A 15,915-nucleotide genomic window follows, 5' to 3' on the forward strand; every position below is an offset into this window, starting at 1 on the left:
CACCGGTACTATGTGTTGCGTAATGGCTTCTGATGGTTGCGGAAAACTCACCACCGGAAACGCCTTTCACTTGGACTTTAACTGAGACGCTTAGTTTTTTAATTTTGTTATTTAAGTAGCAGTGGCAGCGATGAAAAGTCGATAGAAAAATTTTTCTTTTCGTAATACACTAGCCGCTCATACATATCCAGATATTTTTATCAATTTGTAGTAACAGTTCATGAATGTTGATAAAATGTATAAATTAATGGAAAGCTGATGGCTGAAAGTAGTACTCATTGTCGCACATGTATTTCAAAAGTGTCAGAAAATAACTCAGTCCCGTGTTAGAATATAAAAAAGAGATCTTTTTTAAATACTTGATCTTTAGATATTTCGTAGGATCTATCTTTTTTGTCAACATTATGTGTTTAATATGCGTGTATAAATAATTCTCTTGTAAGTTTTTAAATAGTTCTTTGCTTTTTCTAACGAACTTATTCGAATTGAAATACTGTATATGCAATGATATAACTGTATAACAATATAATTTTATTTCCATTTTCCTTCCAATAAAATATACACACCTATGAAAGCAACTCGTCGAGAGACTAGTGAACAAATCGGAACCGGAAACGAAGATTCCCGACGTTATTTCAACGAGCGCGTAATTTCTTTGGAATCCGCTTATCCCAGCCTCGCAAAACTATAAACACATGTCGACGTAGAGAGGGTTGGGTGGTCGTGGGGTAGATGCTGGTTAACCAGGCTGAAGTAGGAGGCAGCTGAAAGCTAGAGGCGGATGTCGCACCGGGGCAAAGTTAAATTAAATCACGGGCGAAGGCAGCTAATATTGTAGTTTATCTGGCGGGACATTAGCGCGGTGAAATATGCGCCTCCTTCGCCTGAACTTAAAATCAAGATTCACCGAAGTTCCCAGAGCCTCATTCTCACTCTCTCACTCTCTCTCTCTTTCTCTCTCTCTCTCCCTCTCTCTCTATCTATCTATCTATCTCTCTCTCTCTTTCTCCTTCTCACTGTGTTTCACTTCTGAAACTCGTTCTCTGTCTTACATGCGGCCACATCCTTCCTGCTAAGTCGCGCATGAAAATACTAATTATTATACCGATTATTAATACGAAAAGTTCCGTGGCGCGCTATGCCCGTGCTGTTAAGCTTCAGCATGGCGTGCAACGACGCCGCCGGAGGCTGAGTTTCTTGAGAGACGCAGGCATCCGGATTACGCTTATGCTCGGCTAAACGAGGAAAACTGGGCCCCCGTCTACGCGAACGGCTCCGCGGATCCGCAGAACCGTATATACGCGATAAAACGAAAATTAGAACGCGTTCTTCTTTACATCAGGCGATTTCGGTTTGCCAGAATTGTTCGAACACAGTCTGTTCTTGACGGAGAATTCGATAATATTGTTACAGAATCGGGCTTCGTCTTCACTCGTATTCTTCATGTTATACTATGTTATATATTATATATATGTATATTATGCGTATATTATATATTACGCAAAATGTACCAGAATGTAACTTTGCGAGTAAAGTAAAAAACGTTATATAATCATAAATCGTTTAAAGGTTTATTAAAATGTTGTGTTAAAAATACGAAACACGAAAGAAACAGTAATAAGCGTAAAGTTATTATGTTATAAGACAAAAATATGAATAATTATTAAACTTTGGTTTATTGGAGATCACTTTATACAAGTCGATTGTACTCTTGCAAAATTCAATATAAAGTAATTAGTATCAATGTATAAGAATAAAGAAATAAACATATTTTGTATAATGAAACATTGTACATCGAAGATATATTCTTAATTACACCAAAAGGAAGACCCAAATCCTCATCTTGCGTTCATGCCAAAGTAGCTTTCTGATTTTGCAATATATCTTCCACGAAATTATCATTCTTCGCAAATTTGGCATAACTGCGGTAAAAAAAATATAAAAATTACCAAGGATGAAACACTCGAAACCTCAAAATCCCACGAAATTCAGGAAGTTTTGTGTTCTCGAATACAGGAAGCTTTGACTAAACAAGTTGATCTTCTAAAAAAAATCATTAAAATTTTAATTCCTAGTAAGAAATATGTATATTCTTTAGAAAAAAGGGAAAGAAATAAACATTCCTGGTTTCGAGAGTTTCGAAGCTTCACAAAATTTTGAATTCGATCCATTGTCACAGATCTAGAAATCAGGTTTCGACCCACTTCCAAAAATTGGCTAAGATGTATGGATCGGTTTAAGGAAATACTTACATCCTTTTATATTTCTCCTTTTCGACACGGGATAAAGAGGGATGAGTAGATTTGATGGAATCGATTAAATGCGTCTGAGAAACCTTAATGTCCTCCGCTTCGATCTTTCCGTCCTGAAGTCAGGGTAAGAAGACAAGGCTATTAATTGGTAGGTTAAGCGAGAAACGGCCTGTAAGTCTGCCTATATGCGTTATCGTTTATCAGTAAGACGCGTTCCTCTCGAAACGTGTCGCGCTCAGGAAACTCGCTCGCTAATTAGACGTACAGTTTGGATATTCGTGTTCTTCCGGTAGGTAAGTGCCGGCGTAACTTCGTTTTCTCAGTAGGAAGTTAATTAATGACTCTACCACCTTCAGCGTATTAGACACACGACACTCACACCTCTTACACGTTACACGTGAAACACGAATACTGACACGTATATCGCTCCACTTTTTATGTTTACTCTACCACTTATAAGTACGTGGATACTGGTATTTAAGTTAGTATTAACAACGCACGAATACTACTAAAATATATAATAGCATGATACCAAAATATGTATATCATATACGCCGTGGTCCCCTAAATTCGTGGTACGATCGAAGTCAGGAAGATTCTATGATTCAAAATAGAACGAAACTCAAGAATAAGAAGAAAATTATGTCGGGAACTTTATTCGCGAGAAAATTTGATATAACATGAGGTATATGTTCTATAAAAAATATAAATTACATTACCTATATGTTGTATAAATAACTTTTCTGATTGAGGTAGTGGAGAAGAATTAAAGGTCAGGTTAATAATGTAATTTAGAATTAGTGTCGTTTTAGAATTGAACCGACGCAGAATAAGCGTCAATAGCAACGAGTGTATTCATTCTCAAACTAAAGACTACTCTCATAAGTCGCTGTATTTTTAATAAAGCATCGAAGAAAGTGATCTCGTGGTTCAATCGCAAAATCCGAACTCTTGGAAGCAAGGTGGCAACCGAGGGTGTGGGTGGTGTCTGCCTTTCGATTTTACAGGACCGCTGCAGGCCCTAAACCGTGTATCATTATAACGCATAAGATAATAACCCCCTCGACGTTCAGTGAGGCGTAGGCCAGGATGAAGTGGAGCGAAATGGGGGATGGCTGGTGCTCTCGGCAGCGTGCGCTAATAAACCTGGTCTACGTTTCCTCAGTTATATCGCACCATACCTACCCACCTAGCCAGCTCGACACTCTATATACATAGGGCATAAGCAGAGAGGGGTGGGAGAGGAGTATACACCTAACGATATTATCATCATTACGCACTATCTTACTTCGGAAGCTCCCTACAAATGATTCTCGGCCGGAGTCGCGCTAAAATGCTTTTCATTATTACAGAAGAGAGATACAACGGGCCGTGTAACAAAACGGCGCGATCGTTAGGAACAGAGGAACAATTCTTTGCTCCGTAATACGTACAATTCGTTTTCGTTACTTAAACATTGCCTTCATATTGAGAAACTTATGTTCATGCTAGCGTTTAAGTGGAGTTCATTGATGAAGGGTGCGTTGCCTGACATTTTATTATATGTAACGTGGTTAATGTGGTGTATATATATATATTTTGTACGTAGTCCTAAATCAATTTAGACATACTTACAGGAGCATTCGCAACAGCATCTTCGAAAGCTGATAGTCTGCCCTGTGTTACCACAGCATTTAAATCTGCACCCGTAAATCCTGAAGTAAGTACTGCCAGTTCTTTTAAATCTAACCCCGCCGCGTCTATGTTCTGTGTTTTACACAGGGCAATTAAGATTTCCTCCCTGTCCACCTATATAATTCGAGAAATAATTTTATTCAACTGACATTCATATCAGGGAAACTATTACATAATTTTATTGTACCAATATATAATCTTTTTCTGTACATAAACTTTTATTTCGAGTTAAATAAGTAAGAATATAGAATTCTTATTAGAATTTATTCGAATATATTACTTTTATTTGGAATTATAAGGATAAAATCAAAAGCTACCTGCCTCATTCGGAAGTGGACAATATAAAGCTTTATCGAGACGTCCAGGTCTTAACAGTGCTGGATCCAATAAATCTGGTCTTGAAGACGCTGCCACGACTGCAACACCTTCTCTGTCCTCCACCCCATCCATTTGCGTTAATAATTGGTTTACCACTCTGTCAGTAACGCCAGTACTATCGTGGCCTCGTCTGAAATAAGTTCGGTAATAAAGGGTGCAGTTTAAAACGGTCCATAAACGAACATTAATAAAAAATAAATAAATTTACCTTGGGGCAAGACTGTCAAATTCGTCAAAAAATAATACACACGGTTTGGCACGAAGAGCTCTGTAAATTTCACCAATTTTTATCGTTAATCTTGAAACGAGAGATCACGCATATTTGTAGATAAGAGTTTTTCTCATTTTTTTTCTGACTTAAAATATTTTTCAACGTTCGAAAATTAGGTCAAAAATGACTGGAAGAACATAACACAATTTAAAACTCTTACCTTTCGAATACGTTCCTAACAGATTCCTCGCTAACACCAATATATTTTGATAATAATTCTGGACCCTGCAATACACATTTATATATGTAATAATTAAATTACTAAGTTGATTAAAAGGAAAAATAGAGAAGAAAGTAAAAATGTATTTGTTCATACTTTAACACTGATTAAATTAACACCGCATTCGTTAGCGATCGCTTTGGCGAGCATCGTTTTTCCCGTGCCAGGCATGCCGTACAATAAAACCCCATTTTGCAACTTAATCGGGGCATTTTTGAATATTTCAGGATATTTTAATGGCCACTGCAGAATCTCTACGAGAGATCTTTTCACTTCAGCCAGACCGCCAATATCGGACCAAACGTGGCCCGCCCCTTTGTACAATTGTACACCTTGCAAAGATATCGGCGTGCAATTCTTCAGGGCGACCGCTACATCCTCTTCTGCGACCTCGACTGGAGGCTTGGCCGTACCTTTTGTGTAAAAATCAACATTACAAATATTTATCTTATGATCAGAAATGGTACTAGTTATTCGTACTTCGCACAAAACATTAGAAAACTTGTAACTTGGTACCTTTTGTGTAAATATTGACATTATAAATATTTATATTAAAAATTATGCCATAATTTATTCCAATCTCCCAGATGAAATTATCTATCATTTTTATTTTCTATATCTATCAATTATTTAAAACCAATTCTATCATCTCATAACAATAAAATAATAATATACAATAGAATATACAATAGTTGGTCATTATACGAGTATATACTAATTATATATGTTCATTACGATAAAAAAGAATTGTTTGATGTTAGATGAATTAATAAATGATAAAAATGAAAATGATATAATATTTTAATCCAATATTTGTCTTAAACGAAGGTAACTCTAGTACCGTGACGCTTCCAAGCGGCAAATGCAGCTTTCTCAGCCATATCCACGAGATCCTGAACCATCCATCCCTCGGTCTTGTTTCCATAGTAATCCCAATTCACGTCTCCAGGCACGTACAACTTGTCCCCAAGCATTAATTGCAAAATATCGATTCTATCCGCCTAATTAGAGAGTATACGTTATATCCCAAACAGAAACACTGATCACGATCTTAGTTATTAAACACGATGACTTTCTAATACACAGTACGATCACCACGTACACGTTCTCCTTCCTCTCTTTCTCGAGTTATAACTCTTAATTTATATAACTTTCATTTTAACTAACTTTAATAATTGATCTATTTCTAATTAATTTATACACTTGTAAATAAGCGTATTATGAATTATTAATGTTTAAGACTTACATTCTGTCTTCCTATACTGCAACCAAATATCTATTTTATAAATAAAATACAATCAAAATAAAATACCTTCTCTAGATTAGGAACAGATAAAACGGTTCTAAAAAAGTGACAGCCCCTAGCCGGTCTCAGTTTTTGGCCTATCGCGCTAACACTCGCACACGTAGCAATTATTGATACTTGATAACTTTCTTGATATTGTGTCACTGTATTAATCAACATATCTGTAATCCTGATAACAAGAAATTAGAAAATAAGAATAAATTTTTACAATTTTATTTTAAACTAGACGGAATACCTAGCAGCGTTTATGGCATCGGGTGTGTTCTCTTCATTATTCATCGACGCGCTAGTAATGGACTCTAAATCGTCCAAAAATAATACCGAAGGATGATAATAAATACATTCAGTTAGTGCGGTCATAATAATTCTTTGCAACGTTTCAGCCTTCTTTCCTAAAAATTAACAAGTTCCATAGATCGAGAAATTCTTTAAGGAAACAGGGTTAAATATAATATTATATGTATAATTATATATATTTTAATACATTATATAAATAGACTGAGGATGCAATTTTATATCTTTATGAATATAACCAAAGAAATAACTTTTAAGTAGAGATATATTTCATTGGTTAAATATTTTATTATACTTTTTATTTTTTTATTTCATGTATTCTTAATATTATCTGCACTTTGTTTATTTCTCCACCCTCAAATTTTCCATAAATGGCTAAACGATCGAAGCTTACTTATAGATCTATAGATCTACCTTTTAAAGATCTACAATCCATCATGTGAGTATGTACAAAATACGGTGGATTCCATAATTTGTCTACAAGTATCTTGCAGATAGTGGTTTTGCCTGAACCAATTGCTCCAGAAATTAAGATATTTTCAGGCTCGTATTCGAATGGTAGCTGTGTTTTCAAGCCTAGACCAAGATCTAACGCGAATTCGCATTCTGATAGAATTTTGTTTAAGTATCTAAAACAAGCAATATTTGAAGTAGAAGAAAAAGTATCAAACACGATAAAGGCAAAACATATGGTGCTATTTAAAAAATTACTCCGATTCCTTTCTAATAAGAAAAATAATACTTCTGAAATTATCTGTTACATCAATAAATTCCTCATTTAATAACAATTAAAGTTTACTCGAAACCTTCGTTTTATTAAGTTACCAAGATTAGCTTAAATATTGTGCTGATGAATACGTGAACCATTCTGTATGTTTTGAATAATTTTCAAATAATGTAAAAAGCAAAGCTAATAATTTGAATGCATACGGAGAAGATAAACAATACCTCGTGGATGTCATTCCTAGCGAGGGAGTTTCTTGATCCAAATGTTCAGATATTCTCAGTTGACTTTTCTCTTCGACATCCCTCACATGCACCCTCACGTTTCCTAAATTGTTCTCCGTGATCATGGCAAACTTACAATCCTCCGGTGAGATATTCACCACGCAACAACAACCATTATCCATAGCGATAACAGCACGTGCGTTGATTAACAATTCTTTATGAGAGGAATGCGTTTTAACGTAATTCTCGAAATCCCTCATAGACACAGAATTTCTCCACGAGAACAGCTCGATGGAAGATGGTGAAGATGTTTCAAGAGTATCTACCAAACACAAACTTACTTTCGCACCTACTTTTAAGCTCAAACTGCTTCTCAAACTGGTCGAAACGTATACGCTTTTATGACGAAAATTTACGTTAAAATGGTTCCTGTCCAACGTGGAGCATTTCTCTAATAAATCTTCCAATATAAACACTCTCGTTATCAATTCCGTAGAAAGCTTTGGAACCGGGGATTCGTCTTTCTGGAGAAAATTCGTGTTTGTTATGTTTACGTGTTGCTTGCCCTCTGGAACCTTCTTTATACGACAGATAGCAAAATCGTTTGATTGTGAGAATTCTGGCGCTTGAATTCTTGGAATAAACACGTGATAGGGGCAACGCGCAATCTCGTCGTATTCATTTCCTTCGATTGCATTCACATTGGGCATCGGATAGACACGGTACACCGTCGGTATTTTCCTATTACGAAAACTCTGCAAAAGTTCGTAATTCTTTGCTGCTCGGTCTTCTTCTGAATTTCGATCGTTTACGCTTGGTAAGAATTTTTTGAGAGCGAAGAGCAGATTGTTCATTGTACTGGACGACTGTTTGGAATTTTCGTCTGACTCGTTCTTTTTTGTACTTGCCACTGTATCAGAAACGTGAACCTCGGAAAATTGCTCGAGTCTTCCGTATTTCATTGCTGACTCTAGCGATTCTGTAAAAAAGGAACGACTCAGCTGTCTCTAGATATGTATGTATTTCTATTCGCAAAATAATAGAAGTCACTACATTGATAAAGACTTATCGACTCTGTAACCTTAATTAACCACAGTTGGTAAGTAAGCAGACTTTAATTATTTTTAATGGTAATTCCTATGAACAATAATCATTTTAATTACGATATGAATTCTTACACTATAACTTCTTTCACATTATGTCCATCTGATCTTTGTTTGTTGTAGCGTTCTAATTTTGCTGGTAATAAACGATCGTTGTAGGGAACATAGGGTGTCTCAATATACAGGGAATTTTAATTACTTGCCTACGATTAGCGTAATGGATGTATGTTTCGAAACCCACGCGACGATTGGCTGCCCCACAGCTACCACGTGAATTTGGTTTAGCAGTGTCGATTGCACCTTTTCCATTTGTATTTCCTGGAAGTAATACAATTTTATATCCAGTCGAGTATACGACAATGCTACCTGATTTTTATATGACATACCAAAATTTCCCTATCAGACGCAGTGAGAGGTGCAACGTTAATTTTTGTTGAAATTGGAACATCCTTTAAGAGGGATACAAATACTTCGTCACCTTCTTCAATGTTCAAACTTCTTGCAAAAATTGTACCAAGGCACAGTGTTCCACTGGGATTCGATCTTATGTTATAGGACATGTAATATGTTTCATCCTTATGCATTATTTGAATTACATTCTCCTATAATTTATAATAAAGGATATTGAATTATTAAAAAAAGAAAAAAAACAGGATGATTAATACAATTGCAGAGCCTGTAACAGAAGCATGTCAAATTTGTTATATCTTTCATAATAATTTACTCTAATAGCCAAGAAGTTAAATTCACAACAAGATACAATCGATATTATAAGACACGATTTATATCTTGTCAAAGAATAATTCATTTCTATTTAGGTTCCACTGATTTACTTCAACTTTAAATTTTATTCATATATTTTATTAAAAATTAAAATATTTCAACGTTAAGAAATATTTGGCGTAGTGCACCCTGAATACCTGGTTTTCACAATACTGATTTTAGATTACACAGGTATGAAAACCTGCATAACTGCTTACAGTAAGAGCGGGTAACGCAAATCGGACTATTTTATTTTACCAGCCGATCTGTACCATCAGTTAAACATAAATTTATTTAGGAAAGTAATGCATTAGCAGCCGAAATGTCATATAATTTTTCAACTTATTGTATACTATTAAAATACCTTCTGACCCGTCTCTATTTTTATGACCCTAACTTTATTGAAACGATGGAATAAAATGTTTCATAGCTCTAGTTTAATGTTTATATTAACAATTTTAAACAAAGGTAGAATAACAATGTTTAAGAAAAATATGAGAAAAATAAATGATTCCTAATATAATTTTTATGTAGATTTATATTTTTTGCTTGCAGAAAACTGCTGGTGTAATTAAATTTTTTGTTAGAAAAATACACAACATTTTTCAGATCTAATAGTTTTTGAAATGTTAAAAAAAATTCCTTTTTTCGTCTCTAATTTTGGGAGCCGTTTTCAATCCTTACCTATATATTAGTAAATACAAAAAAATACGTGTCAAATATTTTTCCAAAAACTACCTGATCTTTAAATTTTAAGGAATTAACCTTTTTAAATAATTACTTTTTTGTGTATGCACATACATACGTAATTACCAACACTCGATATTCTCCTTTTATCATATAATGGTAACACAAACGAACAAAATCATTTATAACGAAATCAATATAAAAATTTAAATTATTACTTGTAATAAAACGGCAATACTCAAAACTATTACGATTAATTAATAATATATAGATCTGTAATCATCGAAATATCTTCAATGCTGACGAGAACTTTCTTATCCACTTAACCGAAGAAAAAATTAATCTCGACATCTAGCGAGACGATAGGATATTACCGCATTCAAAATCGACTCGTTGAGTTCCAATTGGTGTATCAGATATTCTATCTACCATTATATGTGTGATATATGTTTCGCAATCTATACGTTTCCTAGTTGATTATAAGAACAAAGCACCAACCTTAGTTTCCAATTTACGTAGCCAGGTGTCCGGCAAATAAGCAAAACAGTTGTTCACTGTTATATACTTAACTACAAAACGTTCACTTTGCATTCTTTTGGTTCATAAAATCAAAGACCAATAAAAACGAAAATCCGGAGCACGGCACGCGAAGGTACACACGTATGAAGAGAATATATGATAAATACTCGGTATGTGACAAAACTTTCACAATATCCAAAGGAAAATCATGTTTAGTTAGGTTAGCGAACATCAAAAAAACGAAATACTCTTTATAATTGCTCAAATAGAATTTATATATCTACCCGAAGTTTCAAGCATGCTAGTGTTTTACTTTAAATCGAACGATTAAATACAGGTCAAAGGTTAATTATTTATTACAAATATTAAGTTCAAACTATTCACATGAGACCAATTATTTGCAGTAAGAATGTATTGTAGTATTCAACAGAACAAACAAGAGGAAGATACACATAAACGTTCTGTATATATATATTAATGTAAATGTAATACACAATTTTTTATACATATTGTTTACATTGTAGACAATTACATTCTTACGTTATAGACAATCATAAATGGAGTATACCAAATTGTTAATCAATTGGTATGTTTTTCTACTTAAAGTTCAGTAATGTGATGCACACGTTATATTAAAGATTAATTAAAATTGTACTTGTATAATATAAGTCATTGATTATATAAAGTATAAAAAACGGATGTATACGTTTTAAATAAACGGACAGTATTGAATTGTATATTTTGTCGATAGGTGGCGGTCGGATCAATTTCGTCTTTGATTGGCTGGCATAAACCGAAGTGGTCCAATAACAGGAAGAGTTAACAATAACTGTGATAATTTGAACAGCGTCAACTTCAGTTGCTCTCATGAGATAAATGGACACATAGCAATCTGTTAGTAGTATAAGAATTTGATAAATGAGAAACATTATTAAACCAGAACGTACTAAATCATAAATCTTACTTACAAGTAAGTCGGAATAATTCATATATTGTCAGAAAATAACCTTTTAAGTGAATAGTCAATTTTCCTCCTGTATAAAAATTACTAGTTCTGGGCTATTTTTGCGATCGCATGCCTTTAAAGCAGTCATGATGAATTTATCAAATTTATTTTCATTCTTCTTTGACATTATTTCTAAAGATTGTGTATCGTAGTTTTGAAACGATAAAACTTATGCTTTCGTATCTCATTTAACGACGTATTCTTGGTGTATATTCCCGCGCTTTTCTCTCATCTTGAATAGACCGTTTCATGAATTAAGTCAACAATCAAAATTCGGGTACAAGAAAAGTAGAAAAATCTCTCGATTTATAACAGAAAGTGATTTCAATTTTTTAATAAATTGGTTAGATATTGATCAAAGTGCTATAAAATTGTGCCAATGAACAAATAAACGATCGAATTTATTGGTCATCAAGCTTTGCTTTCTTCGTAATTTAGACCACGTATATTTAACATATTGCTATTGAAAGTCTTATATTGCGTTAAAAAATACTGCTGTAATATTTATTTATATTTAGATATTTTTAAGTAAAAATTTTAATTTAAAACTTTAATTTAAAATCTTTTATTTAATAATGGATCTAAATAGTCGTTGATTGTATTTTTATTACTGTAAAATTATATATTAAATTTAATATATTAATACTTGATTCCTATATAGGGGAAAATCTGAATTTTAATATTAAGTAATTATAAGGATGGCTCCATCAAAAATTTTAAATATACAAAATAAACAAAGTGGTACTAATGTGACAAATACAAGAAAAAGAATAGCCACAAGAAGTCAAAATTCTGCACTAAACAATGTTTTAGTTAAGCCACCTGTTCTTGGTAAAGATCTCCGTGTCAAAAGAAAAGCAGAAGCATCCCCACCAAAAGAAAAAACAACAAAGAGATCTGCACTGGGAAATATTACTAATGTATGTTATTTAATCTTTCATTTTTCTTTTTTTATATTTTGTTGATAAAAGTCCCATGAAATATAATAATAGAACATATAAAACTACAGGCAATTGGAAAAACATTGGGGACGCATCAAACACAAGAACCAAAGAAAACAGTAAAAAAGACAGCTGTTACTCAAGTAAAACCCTTCACGCAGACAAGTTCTATTAGAACGCTTGAAAAAGTTGTGACTAAGCCAGAGGTAATACCTCAGAAACCAAAGCCAGTGCCACGTGTGAAAGCAGTAAAAAAGGATGATGGAAAAGTTGAAATACCTAGTAAAATTGTAAAGGTTAGACGTAGTTTAGATTTAGAAAAATCAGAGGACAGTTCTTTGTATGTAAGTGCATTAGATGATATTGGAGATGACAGTACAAAGAAATCCAGAAAAAGCAATGTAGAAGTAAGCAATTTTTGTTATTATATATCATTACCTATATCGCGTACTTTTATGTGAATTTTAAGTGTTCAAATAAATATTTAAAAACAGCCTGAAGAAATCGAGAAAACAGATGAAAAAAATGAACCAAGTGAGCCCCAAGTACCTGCAAAAGTTGAAGAAAAATTAGTAACGAATCAACTGGATGCTGTTCCTGAAAGAACATTACCTGAGGGTGTTCAGTGGGATTTTGATGTAGAAAATTGGTTAGATCCATTTCAAGTTTCTCACTATGCCATGGATATTTTCAATTATTTAAAAGAAAGGGAACATCTATTTTCAATTGGAGATTATATGGAAAAACAAGTATGCCTCTCACGATGGATGAGAGCTTTATTAGTTGACTGGATGGTAGAAGTTCAAGAATCCTTTGAGCTCAATCATGAAACTCTATATCTGGCTGTGAAACTAGTTGACCTATACTTGACAAAAGTAATTGTTGGAAAAGAAACATTACAATTATTGGGAGCAGCAAGTCTTTTCATAGCAAGTAAATATGATGTTAGTATTAAAATTAATTGTAATATTTTTATTTAACCCTTTGCGATAAAGCCAAAAGACTCATATCTATGGCCCACGTAAACGCATATAGTCGCTATAGTTGAGAAACTCGTGTATCTCATATATGCGTATATATAAAAGACTCATGTGTGTGTCATTTTATTTATCCTGTGGAAAATCTGTGCATGTACATATGTCTAAAATTTGACATCTTGAAGTGCTATGAACGAAAATCGCGTCTAAGCAGAAATGTGCGCTAACAATTTTAAATGACTATTGCGGCAGCAGCTCGGCCTCATGGTACGGTTGACTTCGAACCGTCCCGTCCGCAAAGGGTTAATTTCTAAACAAATTTAGCATGTCTCATTATTGTTCAATTGTATAATTTTAAAGGAAAGAATACCTCCAATGGTGGAAGATTTTTTGTATATATGTGACGGTGCTTACACACAAAGAGAATTAATTAGAATGGAAATGAGCATATTGAAAGTAGTCGATTTTGATCTTGGTATACCACTTTCTTATCGATTTCTTCGACGATATGCTAGGGTGAGGCTTACGTTAATATGCTAGGCTTACGTTAATAACGCTTTTTTTTATCATAATGTAACAAATTATAATTATATCGTTTTCGAACAGTGTGCAAAAGTGTCGATGCCGACATTAACTTTAGCTCGATATATTCTTGAATACTCATTAATGGATTATTCGACAATAATGTTCAGCGATAGTAAAATGGCTGCATCTGCACTCCTCCTAGCATTACAAATGAAAGATTTAGGAGGGTGGACTCCTACTCTAAAATATTATAGCGGTTATAGTGTTGATGATATACGAGACATCGTAGATATTATGAACCAAGGGTTACATCGGAAACTTAAAGAAGATGGACTACATCGGAAGCATAAAGAAACTCTCACCACTATACGCAACAAGTACAGTCACAAGTAAGTATATCAATATGCTTCATATATATCTCTAATATATAATTAGAAAAACTAAATAGAGATTAGAGTAATAGTGAAATTTACAAATAATTTTTATTTTAGGATATTTTTTGAAGTAGCAACGCTGCCATTAAAAGATACTTTAAATATATAATTAGTTTAGGTAGAGATGTGTAGTTGCCAATAATATATAAGATTGCCTAATTATTGCTAGGTAATCTGTAATGACATTTATAAAAAATTGAGGTGGTCACTGAGCATTAACTTATAAATCAAAATGATTGTTAATTTATGTAATAATGAAATTTCAATAAGAAAATTTTCAAGTTATCTATGCGCCATAAAAAAATCAAATAAATTACGCTCAGTATAAATTTAACATGTCCAAAAGGATCGGTAAATACACGGTTTTTTTCCTTCATATTTTTTCTTTTTTTTTATTATTATTAGTATTTATACAATATTAGTAATCTCTATCTACAATCTCAGTATTTGTAAGTTAATTTTTTCTCTTTTTTTTTTTTTTTTTTTCTTTTTTTTTTTTTTTTGTTGAGAAATTTATTTTAGCGCCACACTTTTATACTTCATAGAAATTCTGATAAAAATTAATATTTTTAAATCTGTTTTTTAGCATGCTAAGATTGAAATGAATCTTTTACTCCTCTTTTTATTTATATATAATGCTATTATATGATGTCTTACTGAAGATTCGGTTGGTACACATATGCAAACATCAGTAAATAGAAAATTAAGTGGTACTCATATTTTATAGAGAGTGGCGTATTGTTATGCATTGTTGTTGCACTTTATAGACTGATAATAAATTGTATGCTCCTAAGGATAGTTACATGAAATACCGACGAATATATATTTTTACGCATTGCACTCGTTATCAAAAGAAAGAGATTATTTCCTCCCTCATAAAGAAATTTAGGAACTTAAAAAATTTAAATATTTTCGATTGACACATTGCACGAAAATAATAAATTCCAATATATATATATATAAATATGTAATTTAGAGAGGAAATAATTTCTCATTATTTGCTATTATACATAAAATTGTATTCTTCACTACTTTAATTAGTTGCATACATATTATGAGTGTAACAAAGAGGTCTATTTTTCGGATTTTACTCATAGTCACTAGTTGTGTCTGTAAGACATGTTCTTCTTTACAAAATACCACCTGTGATATTTATGTATTCAAAACTTTGGTACAGTCAAATTCATCACGATTTTCTCATAAACAATATTTATGCAAGGCATAATGTGCCTATCAATTAGAACATGTTGCATCAGGAGGGTAGTTGTACATAGTAAACACAATTAACGATGTGTACATATTTTTAACAATTATTAAATCAAATTTAGAGTGATTTTTTTATAATAAAAATTTATCATATAGAAATACTACATAGTAAGACTTATTGACATTAGGTGGTGTACATAATATCATATTTTTGTACCAGCAGTGAATGTATTACCTATTATTTTATAAGATGTGTGTATGTGAACCATTGTAAACGAGATGTAATTTAATAAAAAATAATGATTTTTCATTTTTCGTACATATCATTCTTGTATACAATCTTCCAATACAATTTATTAAGGCAATGAAACATACAGAATAGACGGACATTAAATGGGACTCCGTGTTTCAT

General features: G+C 32.9%; 2 protein-coding genes across 3 annotated transcripts; one reads left to right on the forward strand and one right to left on the reverse strand.

Moving 5' to 3' along the window:
- Positions 1 to 1,657: 1,657 nt before the first annotated feature.
- Positions 1,658 to 11,098, reverse strand: LOC126917561 (peroxisome biogenesis factor 1). Of its 2 annotated transcripts, none has more exons than XM_050724533.1 (15): positions 10,955 to 11,098; positions 8,833 to 9,048; positions 8,650 to 8,764; positions 7,344 to 8,322; positions 6,810 to 7,024; positions 6,337 to 6,493; positions 6,108 to 6,270; positions 5,637 to 5,796; positions 4,892 to 5,208; positions 4,736 to 4,800; positions 4,513 to 4,572; positions 4,248 to 4,434; positions 3,867 to 4,040; positions 2,253 to 2,365; positions 1,658 to 1,922 (listed from the first exon to the last, which is right to left on the reverse strand). In XM_050724533.1, the coding sequence occupies exons 1-15, from the start codon at positions 10,967 to 10,969 to the stop codon at positions 1,850 to 1,852; spliced, it is 3,009 nt and encodes a 1,002-aa protein (XP_050580490.1). In that variant the 5' UTR covers positions 10,970 to 11,098; the 3' UTR covers positions 1,658 to 1,849. The 2 variants fall into 2 exon arrangements, with proteins under 2 accessions (XP_050580490.1, XP_050580489.1); XM_050724532.1 differs by lacking the exon at positions 10,955 to 11,098 and adding an exon at positions 10,394 to 10,537.
- On the forward strand, positions 10,437 to 15,813 carry LOC126917567 (G2/mitotic-specific cyclin-B3). The gene is made up of 8 exons (XM_050724546.1): positions 10,437 to 10,584; positions 11,166 to 11,384; positions 12,082 to 12,340; positions 12,430 to 12,768; positions 12,856 to 13,305; positions 13,699 to 13,854; positions 13,945 to 14,252; positions 14,355 to 15,813. Exons 3-8 carry the CDS (start codon positions 12,119 to 12,121, stop codon positions 14,404 to 14,406), a joined length of 1,527 nt encoding a protein of 508 aa, XP_050580503.1. The 5' UTR covers positions 10,437 to 10,584; positions 11,166 to 11,384; positions 12,082 to 12,118; the 3' UTR covers positions 14,407 to 15,813.
- Positions 15,814 to 15,915: the final 102 nt, after the last annotated feature.

Source organism: Bombus affinis, chromosome 6 (genome assembly GCF_024516045.1).
Source record: "Bombus affinis isolate iyBomAffi1 chromosome 6, iyBomAffi1.2, whole genome shotgun sequence".
In the NCBI taxonomy this organism is placed as follows: Eukaryota; Metazoa; Arthropoda; class Insecta; order Hymenoptera; family Apidae; genus Bombus; species Bombus affinis.